The sequence below is a fragment of the Eulemur rufifrons genome, chromosome 30 (assembly GCF_041146395.1).
Source record: "Eulemur rufifrons isolate Redbay chromosome 30, OSU_ERuf_1, whole genome shotgun sequence".
Taxonomy (NCBI): domain Eukaryota; kingdom Metazoa; phylum Chordata; class Mammalia; order Primates; family Lemuridae; genus Eulemur; species Eulemur rufifrons.
In genome coordinates, this window is record NC_091012.1 from 20,071,914 (window position 1) to 20,089,703 (window position 17,790).

The following is a 17,790-nucleotide window of genomic DNA, read 5'->3' on the forward strand; positions in this document are numbered from 1 at the left end:
CCCCCCAACTCTGCACTCCACGTCCCCAACCCTACTGCAGGCAGCCTCCCCACCACAGGAAAAGCAGAAGCAGCAGCTGGGACCCCCCCCCCACCTTCGTCCCTCTCCATTAAATCTGCAGACAGCCCCTCCTGTCCCCTTGTCATTTGCTTCCCCCACTCCCCGTGCACCTGCATGGTTCCCCTGCAACTGGCCTCCCTCAGGCTCCTCACCTCTGGGCCTGACCCCACGTCCAGTTGTGACCACCATGTCACCTGTCCTTCCGAATACTACTTGCAGAGGTCCATTTCCGTTGTCAGCCCCCCAGTCTGTGGTGCTTTGTGACAGCAGCCACAGGACACTCGTACAAGCCCCAGTCCAGAAATGGCTTCTCCCCACTTCCGGAGGCCAGAATCCGAAATCCAAGTGTGGGTGGGGCCGCGCTCCCTCCAGAGGGTCCTTCCCGCCCCTTCCAGCTCGCGGGGGCTCCAGGCGGTCCTGCTTGTGGCCGCCACAGCACCCTGCTCTCTGCCTCGCCCTCTGCCTCCGTCTCCACGTGGCCGCCGCCTCACCGTGTGTAGCTTCTCCTCTTCCGTCTCCTAAGGACACCACTCAGCACTGGGCTAGGGCCCGCCTGCTCCAGTATGACCTCGTCCTAACTCAACTGACTGCGTTGGAAACACCCTATTTCCACATAAGGCCACCTTCAGAGATTCCAGGTGGGAATGAGTTTTGGGGGCCACTTGCCAGCCCTGTACACAGGCCCAACAAGGGTAGCAGCCGCTGAGTGTCTCAGCACAGCGTTTGTCCTGCCGACACGACACCATGGTACCCGTGCTTGCAGCCTGGGTTCTAGGAGGTGAGGCCAACGGGACAAAATGACCAGGTAGTGGTGTGTTTTACGGAGGAAGCGAACGCTCAAGGATGGGTAGGGCAAAGGCCTGAATCCAAAGGATGAGCCGAGGCTCCTGCCCAGGAGAAATCCACAGTGAAAGGAAACTCAAATGGTGGGCCCGACAGTTCCCGTCCCGTAAGCCCGGATGCTGTGCCCCTGTCTGTGAGTCCTACTCTTCCCATCCCCCCCTGTAAACGGGACGTGGCACCTCTGGGTTGTGGGAGCAGGGAGGTCACCAAGTTCACCCGGACCCTGGATAGGGAAGGAAGGAGCTTGATGGGGGCCAGGAGCCAGGTCACAGGATGGGAGGCTGCACTTAGGCCACAAGGGTAGTGGCCTTTTGGCCTTGGTCCTGGCGCCCGTGGCCTCCAGAAAGGCTGAAACCTGGGAGCTGGGGGGCCGCTGAGGTTGAGCCCCAGGGCTCTCCGTGCAAAGAAAGGCTTAGTAGGGGAAATGTGTGTGCAAGCAACAAGGCTGTCACCCCTTGTGTCCTGGGACTTGGGGCAGCCTCCTCTTGTTACCTACCATGGGAAATCAGGCAGAACTAGCAGGGGGGGCTAGGAGGGGAACTCCTGGGTGGGGACAGGGCACAAGACTCAAGTAAGTGAGCATGGGTCAGTCCCAAGGTCTCACACCACGTCCACAGTCACCCCCAGGTGTCATGAACGTCACTAGGCTCACCATGCTGGATGTGCCCCGGGCCGAGTGGTTAGGAGCTGTGTGGCTCTATTGCCCTTGACTTCCTGCAGTGTGGGTCTTGAAACTGCGGTTGCGCAGACTAAGCGCTGTGACAGGCCCGGATGACTAAGGCGGGGATCCCACAGAGCGCGCCCCTGAAGTCGCATCTGCACCTTACCCGCCGCTCGCCACCAGGGGGTGCTGTCCTTGCGTCTGCTCCTGGGAAACATCCGCCACGGCTCACGGTCCTGCGTCCTCAAAGCCTCGAATAGGGGCCTAGGGATGGCATTGAGCCCTGACGGGGTGGGGACCCGAGCCCCAGGGAGCACCTCATTCTTCCTGTCCCCCATGTTTACAGACTGCGGGGAACCTGTGGGCATGGCACCACTGGGACGGACACTCTCGTACAGGGGCAGCAGTGGGAGCCTGAAGTGGAGAAGGGACCCAGCCCTATGTGTGGACCCCAACACATGAGTGGCTGCGTGTGAGTGTGAAGGGAGCAACGTGGTCACCTCTCCATCTGATACCGCTCTGAGTGCCTACACCGTGACAGAGGCACGAAGGCCCTGGTGAGGACACTGAACTGTCACCTGACCTCTGGGTGCCTATGAGGGACAAAGAAATGAGGGCCCTGATGAGGACAGTCAACTGTCAATTCAGCCCTGGGTGTCTCTGCTGAGGCACATGCCTGAGGGACCAGCTGAGGACAGACAATTGTCACCTCATCTCTAGGTGAATACATTGTAGCACAGGCCTTAGGATCCCACTGAATTAAGTGTCACCTCAGTTCTAGGGACCCACACTGGGGGGGAACAAGGTTGACACACAGTGAGGAAAGTCACGCACCTCATGTGTGTGTGCTTACAGTGGGGCAGATGCAACGCGCCTGTCGCCTCAGCTGTGTGTGCCAACATAGGTGCCGAGGTATGAGGCCCAAGTCAGGGCTTTTAACTGACACCAAATCTCTGTGTGCCTATACTGGGACAGAGGCAGGGGGGCCCGGGTGGGGACAGTCAACTGTCCCTTCAGTTCTGAATGCCCACTGTGTGGCAGAGGCATTGGGGCCCAGGTAAGGACACTCAACTGTCACCTCAGCTCTGGGTGCCTGCGCTGGGGCAGGAACATGAGGGCCCAGGTGAGGGCAGTCAACTGAAAGCACAAATCTTGGTGCCTATATTGGAAAAGAGAACGAGGGACCATTGAGGTCATTCAACTGTCACTTCATCTCTGGGTCATTCAACTCAGGGGGAGGCATGAAGGTAGGGGTCCCAACTGACACCTGAGCTCTGGGTGCCGGATCTAGGGTAGGGTCGAGAGGTCTCAGGCGAGGACAGTCAACAGGCACGTGAGCTCTGCTGCCAGCTCTGGGGCACAGGCCTGCAGGCCCATGTGATTACTGTCACCTGACAACTCAGTGCTTGGGTCATCACTGGGAGAGGGGAATAAGGGATCAGGTGAGGGCATTCAACTGTCACCTCAGTTCTGGGGCCCTACACTGAGGCAGGGACGTAAGGGCCCAAGAAAACACTCACTGTGGGCTCTCCGCTGGGGCACAGACAAGAGAAGCAGTCTCTGTCCCCTCATGCTGGGTGCCTACACTGGGACAGACACACAAGGGCCCAAGTGACATCTATGAACTGATAGCCCAGATCGTGGTGCCCATACTGCAAAAAGGCATAAAAAAAAGCCCAGGTTAAAGCAATCAATGTCACCTCAAGCTGGGTTTCTGAACTTGGGCAGAGGCATGACAGCACGCATGAGGACAGTCAGCTGGCACTTTAGCTCCGTGTGTCTACATTTTGACAGAGCCATGAGGGCCAGGTGAGAGAAGTGTCACCTCAGATCTGAGTGCCAAAATAGAGCCAAGACATGAAACCCAGGTAAAAATACCCAACTGTCCCCTCAGCTCTGGGTGACTACACTGAGCTAAGAGGCATGAGGGCCCAAGTGATGACATTCACTTGTCACCTCAGACCTGTGTGCCTACACTCATGAGGATGCAGATGAAGGGAGAAAACCCACCTCAGCTCTGGGTGTCTACACTAGCACAAAAGTATGAGGGCCCAGGTAGGGACAGTCAAGTTCAGTTCTGGGTCCTTATGCTTCCACAGAGACATTAAGGCCCGTGTGAATATAACGAACTGTCACCTCTGCTCTAGATGCCCACACTGTGGCAGAGACAGGCAAGCCAAAGTCACAGCCATTCCACTTGCAGGTATATACCACCTCGGAGAGGTCAAAATATATCTTCACATGAAAACTTGTACACGTATACCATAGCAGCACTATTTATAACAGCCAAAAGGTGGAAGCAACGCAAACTTTCATCAAACATGAGTGAATGGATAAACTAATTAGCGATAATAAACAACAAACTACTGGTCCATGCCACAACACAGGCGATCCTCATAACCATCTTGCTCAGCGAGAGAAGCCAGACACAAAAGGCCACATAGGCCAGAGCAATCAGGCAAGAGAAGTAAATAAAGGGCATCCAAATTGGAAAAGATGTCAAATTAGCCTTGTTCATAGGCAACATGACCTGATACTTAGAAAAACCTAAAGACTCCACCAAAAACCTGATAGAACTAATAAACTAATTCAGTAAAGTTGCAGGATAGAAAATCAACATACAAAAATCAGTAGCATTTATATACGCCAATAGCAAACAATCTGAAAAAGAAATCAAAGGCCGAGCTCGGTGGCTCACGCCTGTAATCCTAGCACTCTGGGAGGCCGAGGTGGGCGGATCGTTTGAGCTCAGGAGTTCGAGACCAGCCTGAGCAAGAGCGAGACCCCATCTCTACTAAAAATAGAAAGAAATTATATGGACGGCTAAAAATATATATAGAAAAAATTAGCCGGGCATGGTGGTGCATGCCTGTAGTCCCAGCTACTCGGGAGGCTGAGACAGGAGGATCGCTTGAGCTCAGGAGTTTGAGGTTGCTGTGAGCTAGGCTGACGCCACGGCACTCACTCTAGCCTGGGCAACAGAGTGAGACTCTGTCTCAAAAAAAAAATAAAAATAAATAAAAATAAAAAAATAAATGAAAAAGAAATCAAGAAAATGATCCTATTTACGATGGCTACAAAGAATATAAAATACCTAGGAATCAACTTAACCAATAGGAAAACTATAAAATACTGATGAAAGAAATTGAAGAGGACACCAAAAAAATGGAAATATTCCATGTTCATGGATTGGTAGAATTAATATTGTTTAAGTGATAACACTGCTCAAAGCAATTAACAGATTCAATGTAATCCTTATCGAAATACCAATGATATCCTCACAGACATAGAAAAAACAATCCTAAAATTTATATGGAACTACAAAAGACCCCCAATAGCAAAGTAACAGTGTTCTTGTTACTTGCAATATTTATTTTATTTTATACCTATTTAAAGAGCTATCTTAAACTCCATTTGGACATAAACTTTTCATATATCACTCGTGTACACACATAAAAAGGACGAAGCCGGGCCTAGTGGCTCACACCTGTAATCCTAGCACTTTGAGAGGCCAAGGCAGGAGGATCTCTTGAGCCCAGGAGTTCAAAACAAGCCCGGGCAACACAGTGAGACCCCAGCCTCTATAAACAATTTAAAAATAGCCAGGTGTGGTGTTGTGTGCCTATAATCCCAGCTACTCAGGAGGCTGAGGCAGGAGGATCACTTGAATTCAGGAGTTTGAGGTTGCAGTGAACTGTGATGACACCACTGCACTCTAGCCTGGGCAACAGAGCAAGACCCTGTCTCAAAAAAAAAAAAAAGAAAAACAAAAAACAGTCCTAAAGAAAATAAAGAGTTTACACAAGGCTGTCCCTCGAGGCACAGAAGACCTGGAACTGAATCCCAGGCTTCTGGTCTGTCACTTGTGTGGTGCCCCTGGGGAAGGAGGACTTGCCTCTGGACACTCAGAGGGACTCATTAAACCAACCTTTCCTAAATGCCTGCTCTGAGCAAAATGTAAACACAGTCCTCTAAGAACCACCAGTATGGCAGATGCCCTGTGACCCCTGGCAGGCCACAGGTGTGAGTAGCCGGGAGCTGCTTCTACTGCACCCCACTGAGGAGGACATGGAGCCCAAGGTTGAGTACCACAATTACCTGAGAGGCCATCAAATTCCGTGACAAAACCCAAATACAAATCCCTGACTACAGCAGCAGGCTGCTGAAACAGATTATCTTGATCGTGTTAGGAAGAAGTGTGTATGAGTATTGTGTATGCCAACAGAGAAACTACTAGATTGTAACCAGAGCTCTGTCATGCCTGGCTCTATAAGCTTTCTCTGTATTTTGGATTATTTCCTTGGTGTCTGGGTGGTTTCCGGGAAGTGGGATCGTTGGGTCCAAGGGCAGAAGGTTTCCGTGGTTCTGATACCGCCCAGCTGCTGCCCTCCAGACAGCTGGGCCAGCCGACAGGGGTGGCCCCAGCCATCCCAGTACGATACGTGGTCAGGGTGCGCTTGGGGCAGTCCTCGGGGAGCCTTCCTGTAAAAGGGAGGGGAGCTTGGCTCGGGCTTTGATGGGCAGAGAGGGCGGGCAGGGTTGGGGGCAGCGTGAGTGAAGGCTTGGAGGGGAGAGAGCCAGACAGCCAGGCCAGCCAGGCGGAGTTGGGGTGACTGGTGAAGGGCCAACTGGAAGCCACCCCACGTCCATGCTGTAAGGACGGCTTTGCTGACATAACAGGAAAATATCTAATCCCCTAATTTTCTAATAACAGCTTCATACAGATCAATCCTGTGAGCAAAGCGCTCTCTGCTCTCCCCGCTGGCAGGCAACCTGCTGGGACTCTGTTTTCACAAACACCTGAAAAGAGCTGTAAGGAAATGTAAATCTTTCTCTTTACATTCCCCAGCTCACAGCTTTTAGAATCTGTTTTACAGCCTAAAGGAGTTCCTGAGAAGCTCGCGGACAGACAATATAGGGCGGTGAACTCCAGGTCTTGAGGAAAACCATATCTCAGAGGCAAAATCATATCCCCTGTGATAAGCCTGACTACATTTCGGAGATAACCAAGTCCGCAGGAACAGAGAGAAAACGAGAAAGACGGACAACCTGATGTCTCGCAGCTACCTGGTAATTACTCCACAGCAATGACTATTTTTCTCTTTGTCCCCATAAAAGCAGCAAGCCACTTGGCCTCGCTGCTGGCATCTCCATTCTTTCTTTGGGATGCCACGCCGTCTCCCTGCTCTCTTCCCCCCGCTTCTCCCTCTCTCTCTCTCTCTCTTATGCTCTCTGGCCTTCTAAACGGTAAAATAAACTTTTTTATTTTTGTATCTTAATCTCTGTGTGAGAAATCTTTCTCCACCGGCGCCATGAGCACCTACTAGGCTTTCCACCCTAACACACGCTGCTGGCTGGGTGTCTAGCACTGCCTGGAGCCGCGGGGGAAGCCTGGCACAGCTGTTTCTAGAGCCTCCGTTTTTCTCATTGTTAAGGAACCGGGGATGTCAGTTTGTTTTCAAGTGAAAATAGAGTTATGTAGAACGCAAAAGTCACGTTACTAGTAGGGCTGAACCCATGAGGTCTCAAAATCAATTGCTTGTTGTGAAAGCCTCCTCCACTCCTCCAGAAAGTGTTTATTTTCCTTTGCCCTTAGGGTGGAATGCGGACAAAGAAAACTGCAGGAGCACCTCTCTGGGGGGAGGGGGCTTGAACGATGAGACGGGAGAAGCAGGTAAAAGCTTCCAAGTGTGTCCAAGGAGCGCTTCCGACGCCTCTCCTGTTATAAGAGTGACCCTTGAGGCAGCAGGCATGCGCTTCTACACAGACAACAGACTGCAAGGCGCTTCTGTACCTCCCTGGTTTTTAAAAAGCACATATGTCAACTTTGGAACAATTTCTCATCGTGCCTCCAGATCCATCTGCCCCTTCCCACGCCTCAGAAATCTGACATTAGGGTTCGAGCGGAGATCCACCCCTACAAGCCCACGTATGCGGCGATCACCCACCCAAGAGGTGCCCGAGGGGGACTTCCGGGGCGGGGCATAAGCAGGATGAGGGGCGGGGCCAACCCTCCCATTCTGCGACCTGAGGCTCAGCCAGGGCGCGCTGCAGAGGCGGAGTCGGCGGGGGGGGCGGGGCCCGCTCAGGCCCCTCCCACTCGGCGGCTGGAGCGAATGCTAGAGGCGGGCCTGGAGGTGGGGCCTGCGCAGAGCCAGGCAACTAGGCTGCGCGGCCCCAGCCGATGGCAGGGGTGGTGTCGGCCTGCTGTGGCGCCTCCCCGGGCCGCCATTCCCGGGCCTTCCTGACCCCTCTGCACAGCTCTCTTTCCTCCTGTCGCCGAGCGGAGCGGGGCCACCGGCCCGACAGGGCACCTCCCTGACCGAGCCCACGTCTCCCCACGGCCAGGCAAGTCCCCAGCAGGCCCGGCCTGCGTCGCCGGCCCCCAGGACCGGAGAAACCCTCCCGAGTCCCGGGCCTCCCACGAGAGGGGCCCAAGTCCGGGAGAACTACTTCCACGTCCCAGCAGCCCTGGAGGCTCCTGTGGGCACGATCGTGAGCTGATAGGATCCTTGGGCCCCTCCAGGCCAGGCAGAGTTTCTCTCGCATTCCCGAGGAGCCTAGACCGGCCAGGTGGTTGGACGAACAAACGGTAGTACCGATCGCGTCCCCCGCAGCAGGGGCCCAGCACAGGTTTCCGCCTGACTCCCACCCAAACCTGCTCTTCCGCTTTGTTCCCCCAGAGCGCACGGTCCCCAAACAGTACACCTGCCGGCGGTCCCAGCCCAACCCAGCGGGAGGAGTGGACATGAGGTTGGCAGGTGGGTGGCTTCCACAACGAGCAGGAAGGACTTGAAAAGGGAACCTGGCTGGAGGCTCAGGTGCCCCGACATCTGTGTCTGGAGGGTCCCTGGTGGACCACTGGGTTTGATTTTGGAAATGGAGGACTGTGCACAAACATTCATTCTGTGACCTTGAGCAAATCCTTTCACCTCTGAGGACTTTAGCTCCCCGAGCTATGACATAAGGATCAGTATAGTCAGTTATCTCCCAAACCCAAATAGCGGGCTGGCTGCTTTCTGGAAAATGAGTAGTGAGAGAGAGCAGGCGAGGAGTCAGCCAAGGTGGGGAGGCGTGGTCTTAGAGGGGAACTGATAGAAGTGGCTGTGGGGTTGGATGTGAACCAGATGACAGCCCTGGTGAGAGCTGGACAACTAAGACGAAGATCCTTGGGGAGGGATAAGCTGGGTGGGATGGAGCATAGAACTCAAGAATTGGAGTTCAGACCTGCTGAGGTAGCAGCTTTATGGAGCTGGCCAATGAGGAACTGGCTGGCGTGAGTTCAAGAGAAGTCAAAGCTGGAACTAGAAAATAGGTGGTTAATTCAAGATTTGGGAGTAGATGAGATCATCTAAAAAGAGTATGGGTAGAGAAGTCAGCCTGGGACAGAAGTCTGGGGGTGTCCAGCTTTTAAGCGGAGGTAGAGGAAGGCGCTCTAACCAAGGAGAATGAGTATGCAGAGAGGTCAGGTCAGGAGAGTGTGGTATCAGTGGAGAAGTGTGTCTGTCAAGACATGGGCAGCCCACTGAGAGGTTGAGGAAGATGAGGGCTGACAGGTGACCAGGGGCAATGACACCATGAAGATCATCGGTGGCCTTGGCAACATGCTGTGTTCCTGGGGTGGTGGAGGCAAGGCCACATTTGGAGCAGGTTGGGGAAAGATTGGGAGGTGAGATGTTGGAAAGAGTGAGCATAGATGACTTTGGAAGGGTTTGACAGGGAAGAGGAAGGTTAGGGGAGTGAGGATGGGGATGAGGTTTTGAAGGCGAACTTTATCTTTGATTTCTTAAGATGGGAGGTGTTGAATATACAGGAGAAAGAGCAAGGTAGAGAGGGATCCAGCTCACGGCAGGTGAAGGGACTGGTTTTAACAAGGAGTAGGGACCCTTCCTATTAGAGCAGGAGGAAAGGAGAGGCGGAAGGGGAGCACAAGTATATTGGTAGTCTCAGAGGCAGGAAGTAGAAGGGGTTTCTGGGGAAGGCCTGGAGCACCTCTTGAGCAGGGAGTTCTGGAAGTCCCCTGTAAACTGGCCAGGGAGAGCCAAACTGGGCAGGCTTTGGCTTTGAAGTCGGTTTCCTCCTTCCGCCTGCCCGGGAGCTTGAGTCTCCCTCTCAGGCCTGGTGGATGGCTACCGGTCCCCACCTTCCTGTCCTCCAGTCACTTCTTCCCAAGTGGAAGGGGAGACCTGGTCCTCACAGGCTGTGGGTTCATTCTGAAGTTACCTGGCGTCTGAGGTGGGCTTGCCCCGTGTCTGTCCTGCCTCTAGGCCCCCTCCGCATTGTGGCGCTAGTCGTCACTGTGGGTCTCACCTGGATCGTAGTCAGCATCCTCCTGGGTGGGCCTGGCAGTGGCTTTCCTCGCATCCAGCAACTCTTCACCAGTGAGTGTGGGACCCTTCCTTGCCCTGCTATGGAGGTCACCACCAGGGTGGCCGCCTGGGCCTGTGGCTGAGGCTTGAGGGGCGGGGGGTGGCTTGGGTTTTCTTTCGCCTCCCTGGCAGGCTACCTCCGGCTGTCCCCAGTCTGTCTCCTGGCATCAAGTGCAGCCTTCTCCCACCACCCAGTTTCTCCAGCAGGCAAAGCCAACGCTCGATAATTAGAATTCTCTGCCCGATCGAAGTCAGCAGGGTCAGAGTGAGGGGCAGGGAGGCTTCCACTGAACGTTGGGAACGATGCCCTAGTTGCTCCCGCGGGCTTTCTGCTAGACTCTGAGCTGGGGAGGGGACTCTATACTTTGTCAACCGGTAATAGGTCACCTATGTACTTTTTACAATTCCAATTCACCCTTTTCCTGGAGTAGGGAGTTTTCCATCTGAACATGATTTAGACTTGAGCAGATAGTATGCCAAGGTCAGCCTGTCTTAGCCCCTGGCTGCTGAGCCTGACAGCTCCTCCACCTTGAGTTTGTGGTACAGGGCCAGGCTGCCCTGCTGCAGGCTCCAGGAGGCCTCCACGCTAACAGAAACAACTCTTTGTATCCACAGGCCCAGAGAGCTCAGTGACTACAGGTAAGGCTCCTGTCACCTCCCTGCTCCTCCCTTGTGCCCATCCCTCATACTGTCTTTGTGACAGGCCTGCCCGCCCCCTAGTCCTCCAGAGTTTCTATTCTCCATTAATTCCTCCCCGAACTAGCTATCACAGCCCACCGGGGCTGCCTGCGTGCTGTGAACCTAGAAAACCAGTTACCTGCTGCCAGAATGCAATGGGCGGGCAGGTGTAGGATAGAAATTGGAAGGGAAAAAACAGGTCACCAGCCCAAGCAAGTCCAAAACCCAGCAGGGAAAATTCTGTTAGGTTCAAGGCCAGAGAAGACTCCTCTGTGGCCTGATGCTCTGTCCTCTGGGCCTGCTGGGGTGATGACATTTTCTGAAATGGGAAACAGTCCCACTCTCTGGGCCTGTGCCCCCTCTGGCCTCTGCATCCACGGCTCTCCCTTTGGAGTCACCCTTCTTTCCTTTCGTCCCGTCTCTGTTCCTTTCAGTCCAGGTTGGCAGTGTTTCTGCTGGTGTAAAATTCTCCCAAACCTTATTGGTCTCTTGTGCAGTGCATGGGGGTCCATGCTGTGCATAAGAGACTCTTCCATGGATCCCCCTTGGATAGCCTGGTCTCTGTTCCAAACTTCTGCCGAGAGGCTTGAGTGGATCCACAAGTCACAGGCTTCATCTCTTTAGCAAACGCCCGGCCAGCCACAGCCCTGGTGTTCTCTCCAGAGGCTGCCTTCTCATCTTTTGCAATATGAGATTAGGCTGAGGGTTTTCTAAATCTTCACATTCCGGTTCCTTCATGCTTAACAGTTCCTCACTTCCTTGTTCTCTCTTCTATCACATTTTACTGTAAACAGCAGGGAGAAATCAGGCCACGCCTTCAAAACTTTGCTTGGAAATGTCCTCAGCTAAATATCCAAGTTCAGTGCTTACAAGTCCTGCTTTCTATAAAACACTAGAACACAAGTTGGCCGGGTTCTTTGCCACTGTATAACAAGGATCACCTTTCCTCCAGTGTCTAGTAGCATGTTCCCCATTTCCCGCTGAGACCTAACCAAAGGCACCTTTAACATGCATATTTGTAGCAGCATTCTATTCATGATAATGTATGTATTCTCTACGATGATAGAAGCTTTCTCTATTATTCTCCTTTCTGCTTTCTGAGCCCTCACCAGAATTGCCTTTAACGTCCCTATTTCTACCAACAGTCTCTTAAAGGCAATCTAGATTTTTCTAACATGCACCTCAAAGGTCTACAGCCTTGCTACGGTTTGAATGTACCCTCCAAAACTCATGTTGAAATTTAATTATCAATGTAATGGTTTTAGGAGGTGGGGCCTTTAAGAGATGATTAGGTCATGAGGGGTAAGCATCATGAGTGGATTAATGCCTATGTCATGGGAGTGGGTTAGTTATCACAGAAGTTCAACCTTCTTTTTCTCTTTGTCTTGTGTGTTTGCTTCTGCCTTCTGCCCTTCCGCCATGGGATGACCCTCACCAGATGCCGGCACCATGCATTTGGGCTTCCCAGCCTCCAGAACCACAAGCCAAATAAATCTCTTTTCCTTATAAATTACCCCATTAGTGGCCTTCTGTTATAGCAGCAGAAAATGGACTGAGACGAGCCTCGCCTCATTACCCAGTTCCAAAGTCATTTCCACATATTTTAGGTATTTGTTACATAAGTACCCTACTTCCTGGTACTAAACTCTGTATCAATTTTCTGGGGCTGCTGTAACGAAGTACCACAAGCTGGGTGGCTTAAACAACAGAAATCTATTCTCTCGCAACTCTGGAAGATGAAGTCTGAAATCAAGGTGCCAGTAGGGCTATACTCTCTCTCTGAAAGCTCTTAGAGGAGGTTCCTTCCTTGCCTCTCCCAGCTTCTGGTAGCTCCAGGCATACCCTGGCCTGTGGCTGCATCCTTCTAGTCTCTGCCTTCATTGTCACACAGATGTCTTCCCTCTGCGTGTGTCTGTCTCTTCTCTTCTCATGAGGACATCAGTCATGTTGCATTAAGGGCCCAACCTACTCCAGTAGGACCTCATCTTAATTGATCTGAAAAGGCCCTATTTCCAAACAAGGTCATATTTTGAGGTACTGGGGTTAGGACTTCAACATATCTTTGGTGGGGAAACAGTTCAACCTGTAACAGAGGCCACCCGCATCCCCGGCCCCCGTGGAAACCAGGGGACTGGCAGCACCCCACACTCTCCTTGCCGGCGTGCCTCCCTCGCTGCGGTCTGGCTGCGCGCCCCGGCCTGACTTTCTCCACCCCTTTGTTCCCTCATCCTCCTTTCTTTTCTCCCACCAGTAGCAGAAAAGCCTCCCTGAGGTTCCTGTCACCTCACCAGCAGGACATGGAAGTGTCCCTGGCCTTGGCCTGAGCTGTGTTCCCCTCACGCGCTAGTTCCCTTCTCTGTGGTCACTTGTTGAACCCTGTGGGCTGGTCCTGACCTCCCCCTGTCAGATCTCAGGTGACCCCAGGGCCAGGTCCATGGGTCACACCTGCTGTCCCTGCCCAGAGCCACGGGCCAGGAAGTACAAGTGCGGTCTACCCCAGCCGTGTCCTGAGGAGCACCTGGCCTTCCGCATGGTCAGCGGGGCTGCCAACGTCATTGGGCCTAAGATCTGCCTCGAGGACAAGATGTGAGCTCCCTGGGATGACTGGGGGTTGGGGAGGGGCGTGGGGGATTCCAGGCCAGGTCTGTGAGGGGGAGCGGAGATGTGCCCACACGAGGTCTCATTCCCCTGCCAGGCTCATGAGCAGTGTCAAGGACAATGTGGGTCGTGGGCTGAACATCGCCCTGGTGAATGGTGAGTCCTCTGTGCTGAGGGGTCAGAGAGGCGAGAGCTGTGCCATGACCTGCCACCCTCCTTCCCACCCCCACCCCAGGAGGCTTCTGGGTATACGCCCTCCCCTCCCCTCCCCTCCCCTCCCCTTCCCTTCAGGAACTCCCAGGGAGGCCTGGGAAAGAGTCTGCAAGCTGAAGGCTCCACAGAGGAAGTGACTCAGTGAACAAAAGCATGATATCAGTAAAGAACCAGAAGATTCTAAGAGATTGGCGGGTGGTTCATGGGGAGTCCCTGGAAGGTCTCAAATGCCAGACAGAGGCTCTGTGGCTTTGAGTGGGATGTAGCTGTCTGGACAAGGAGAATATCAGGGGATGTCTGAAAAGCTTCCAGAAGGGCTGTGCGCAATTGCCACCCACCTGCTGTGTCCTGAGCCTGGCCTGGGGTGCTGAGGTGGTAGGATACGGTTGCCCTAGCAGCTCACCCAGCAGGGCCCCTCCCTCCCTTCCTCTTGATTCAGGGGTCAGCGGTGAGCTCATTGAGGCCCGGGCCTTTGACATGTGGGCCGGAGGTGAGTGGCATCCACGATCTCTTGCTTTGTGACTGAGTGTCGTTCCCCTGAAATGCTGCTCTGCATCCATGCATTCGTCCATGCGCTCGGGGCTTCTCAAGGGCGTCATTGGGTTCAAAGAAGCCTGGGGGAGGGGCAAGATCGCCATCTTTGTCTAGAGGCTGCGTATGGTCACGGGGACAGCCCTAGCTTCTCATACCAGTTTATCCCTGCACTTACGGTGACCCTTGGTGGGGCACGTCCCAGGCCCAGTCCCTACGTGAGTTTCCTCATTTGGAGAACAGAGGCTGGTGGGAGAGGGGTGCTCAGTGGTGCCTGATACTCCATGTTCCATGGGACCTGCCCCCCCCCGCCAGATGTCAACGATCTGTTGAAGTTTATTCGACCGCTGCACGAAGGTACTCTGGTGTTTGTGGCATCCTACGACGACCCAGCCACCAAGTAAGTGCTTGCCGAGGCCGGCCCCAGCCTTGCCCTTCTACAGTGACTGCTCATTTTTTCCCCTTCTGTGCTTCAGGATGAATGAAGAGACCAGAAAGCTTTTCAGCGAGCTGGGCAGCAGGAATGCCAAGGAGCTGGCCTTTCGGGACAGCTGGGTGTTTGTGGGGGCCAAGGGCGTGCAGAACAAGAGCCCCTTTGAGCAGGTATGGTGGAGAGCCTGGCACATCTGTCTGCCAGCCTGGGCGGCCTGTCTGCCCCTTCTCCTCGCGTCCCACCAGATTCCTCTCTGTTGACGCCACAGCCTTCCCTGAATTCTGCCCCACCTGTGTCCCATCATCCCCATCTGGGATGGCCCTGGCCCCCCTTGCCATCTGTGCAGGGAGGGGCAGTAACTTTGACCTTCCCTGATCAATATGTATTTCATCCTCGAGAGTCTTTAAACAGCGACGTTTTCACGTTGGCAAGACTCACAGCCGAACACCTTCCTCCCAAACATCCTCAGGGTGCTCAGTCCTGGCCTGATCTTCCAGAAACCCTGTATCCCTGATTCGCACTGCACATCCTTCTCCTGCCAGCCCCGGCTGTCCTCTGGGGCCGTCAGGCCCTGTGCCAGGAGGGCTCCGTCCTCACCTTTAGGAGGCTCCCAGCCTGGCGAAAGCCACGGTACTCCCAAGCCCTGATCTCCGCCACATGCAAACAGGCTGCTCCAGTGATTTCTGGAAGCCTCTGGCTACCAAAAGAGCAGCCCAAATCCCATCCCCTAAAAAAATGCCCCCCTCTGGCCTTGTTCTTGCTGTAGCTTCCAGCAGCTCCCCGCAGGTCGAGTGAGGGTTGCAGACACACCCCCCCCACACACACACACACACACACATGCCTTCTTGGTGCGTGCCAGGCCCACATAAGTGCAAAGAAGTTGATCCGCCACTCCACCTGCAAGGGGACGGGCCAGTGCAGTTGTTGCCATTTTTCCCTGGGACAGGCAAGGGGGCGAGTGCCCCAAGAGCACACAGGTGGTCGACATGGCATAAGGGGACTGAAAGCCTGGGCCCTGGCCTGCTTCTGTCCCCTGTCTCAGAGGACTGAGGCCATGACTTCCTGCCCCCCTGGCCCGCAGCATGTGAAGAACAGTAAACACACCAACAAGTACGAAGGCTGGCCCGAGGCGCTGGAGATGGAAGGCTGCATCCCACGGAGGAGCACGGCCAGCTAGCACAGCGGGGTGCCAGGACCAGGCCCAGGGAGGCCCAGGCCGAGGGAGGCATATGCACTGCCCAGCGGGCGGCAGGTGGCGGCACCGGCGGCGCGGGGCTGAGCCCCACACCCCACGCCCGGGCGGGAGCGCTCCCTTGCCCCAATACAGCAGGGCTCCGAGGTGGTGACCAGAGTGTGGCCTCAAGGTGGTGGGGGCTGTAGGGGCCAGCTCTGTCACACTTTGTCACATGAGCCCAGGTGCCCATCTCTTTGTTTTCCTAAAGCTGCTCCCCCTGGTCAGTCCCCACCCAGCCCTTTCCTCCTCTGTCCCTCATGCCATCTCCTTCCCAGTTCCCAAGTGTCCTAGCTGGAAGGGCCCTGGGTGCTCACCCTCTGTCTGTACAAGTCGGGTAGCGGCACCTGGCAGGTTGGGGCATCTTCCAGAGCCTCTCCCAGAGCCACGCACTGCACTGCAGGCTAAACCCATTTCCGGTGTGATTCCTTCTGGTGAGCCTGCCTGCCTCCTGCCTGGCACTCAGCAGGAAGGGGCCCCTTTGGAGCAGGCTAGCCTGGGGCAGTGGGGTAGCCGGAGCCTGATCACAGTCCCTAACGCAGCGTGTGGTGGCTCCTGCAGTTTGTCAGAGGGCCCACCTTCTAGATGACCTCTTAATAAATCAATGGCCCCCAATGGAATAAAGTGCATTCAGATGTTGTCATCAGTGGACAGTCAGGGGTGGTGGTGTCCTGTGGGGTTGGATGGGGACAAGCCCCGTAGGTTCAGTCGACCTGCCCCCACGGCCTTAGCAGACAGCCTCTGTCTCCAGGGCTCCTGCCCCGACAGGCTGTGGCTGAGATGTGAGTCAAGTGGTGGGTAGAGCAGCTCCCCAGCTGGCGCCACCCTAGCTCTGCCTGGGAGAGACGGTTCTGCAGTCTGGGGCCACAGGCCCAGCACGGGCGCCTCGCCCTCACCCCCTGCCTCCTTCAAGAGCTAGTGTGTCCGCCACAGACTTTGGCTGCCTTTGAAGTCAGGGCTGTGAAGTGTCAAGTCACGTGGGCTATTTGGCATCTCAAAGATGGGAGGAATCAGGCATCATGGTAATTTGAGGTGCTAGTCAGGCACCTGACTAGCTCCTCTAGGTGGCCGTGTCGTGTCGGGAGCAAAGGACTTAAGAATCCTGCCCTGGCAATGGGCTTCCTGAGCCTTCGACTCCTAGGAGTTAAGTGCTGCCTGTGCCAGGGAGAGTTCAGAGGGCAAACAAAACATCAAGAAATGAAAGGTTGGTTTTTTTTGTTGTTGTTGTTTGTTTGTTTTTTGGTTTTTTTGGTGGAGGAGGACAAAGTCTTGCTTTGTCACCCAGGCTGGAGTACAGTAGTACAATCACAGCTTACTGCAGCCTTGAATTCCTGGGCTCAAGTGATCCTTCTGCCTTGGCCTCCCAACGTGCTGGGACTACAGGGCTGAGCCACCGCAGCCAGCCAAGAAACAAACGTATTTAAGGAGCCAGCAGGGTCGACTTAGTTAGGTGCCTAGGAGGACAGGCTCACCAGGGAGGAAGTGAGCGCAAGGCCAGGACTGCAAAGGCTGAGCGAGAGGAATGAGGAGGGCCCATTTATTTCACTTGTTCTGCAGATGGTGATCACAGCAGCCGGCACCCAGCCCGGACTCTGAGCCCAGCACATTATACATGTGTTCCTTTTTTAAGTAGACTTTCTTTTTTAGAGCCATTTTCAGTTCACAGCAAAACTGAGAAAAAGTACAGAGCGTTCCCCTGTACCCCAACAACCCCCAGCGCCCCATTTGTCCACCCTGATGAGCTTGCACTGGTGCTGCATTCGCAACCAAAACCCATACTTGACATCAGGGTCTGCTCTGGGTGTTGCACATCCTATGGATTTTGGCAAAAATGTGTAATGACATGTACCATTATAGTATCATATGTATATTCATTTTTTTAAAAACCTCTCATATGGGCCGGGCGCGGTAGCTCACGCCTGTAATCCTAGCACTCTGGGAGGCCAAGGTGGGCTGATCGCTTGAGGTCAGAAGTTTGAGAACAGCCTGAGCAAGAGTGAGACCCCATCTCTACCAAAAATAGAAAAATTAGCCGGGCCTGGCGTGCACCTGTCCTCCCAGCTACTCAGGAGGCTGAGGCAGGAGGATTGCTTGAGCCCAGGAATTTGAGGTTCCAGAGCTATGATGACACCACTGCACTCTAGCTGGGGCGACAGAGCGAGACTCTGTCTCC

The 17,790-nt window shown here is 54.3% G+C and overlaps 1 protein-coding gene across 2 annotated transcripts; it reads left to right on the forward strand.

The window, feature by feature from the left end:
- Positions 1 to 7,769: 7,769 nt before the first annotated feature.
- On the forward strand, positions 7,770 to 16,850 carry FAM3A (FAM3 metabolism regulating signaling molecule A). Of its 2 annotated transcripts, none has more exons than XM_069463271.1 (10): positions 7,770 to 7,912; positions 8,248 to 8,325; positions 9,832 to 9,945; positions 10,549 to 10,572; positions 13,074 to 13,197; positions 13,307 to 13,365; positions 13,862 to 13,912; positions 14,269 to 14,353; positions 14,430 to 14,556; positions 15,429 to 16,850. In XM_069463271.1, exons 2-10 carry the CDS (start codon positions 8,313 to 8,315, stop codon positions 15,561 to 15,563), a joined length of 732 nt encoding a protein of 243 aa, XP_069319372.1. In that variant the 5' UTR covers positions 7,770 to 7,912; positions 8,248 to 8,312; the 3' UTR covers positions 15,564 to 16,850. The 2 variants fall into 2 exon arrangements, with proteins under 2 accessions (XP_069319372.1, XP_069319373.1); XM_069463272.1 differs by having other exon boundaries at positions 15,468 to 16,850.
- Positions 16,851 to 17,790: the final 940 nt, after the last annotated feature.

Bases quoted from the DNA above. Each gene is read 5' to 3' on its own strand.
- FAM3A (XM_069463271.1), top strand. The intron at 13,366-13,861 runs GTGAGTCCTCTG...CTCTTGATTCAG, and splicing joins GAACATCGCCCTGGTGAATG to GGGTCAGCGGTGAGCTCATT. The intron at 14,354-14,429 runs GTAAGTGCTTGC...TCTGTGCTTCAG, and splicing joins TACGACGACCCAGCCACCAA to GATGAATGAAGAGACCAGAA.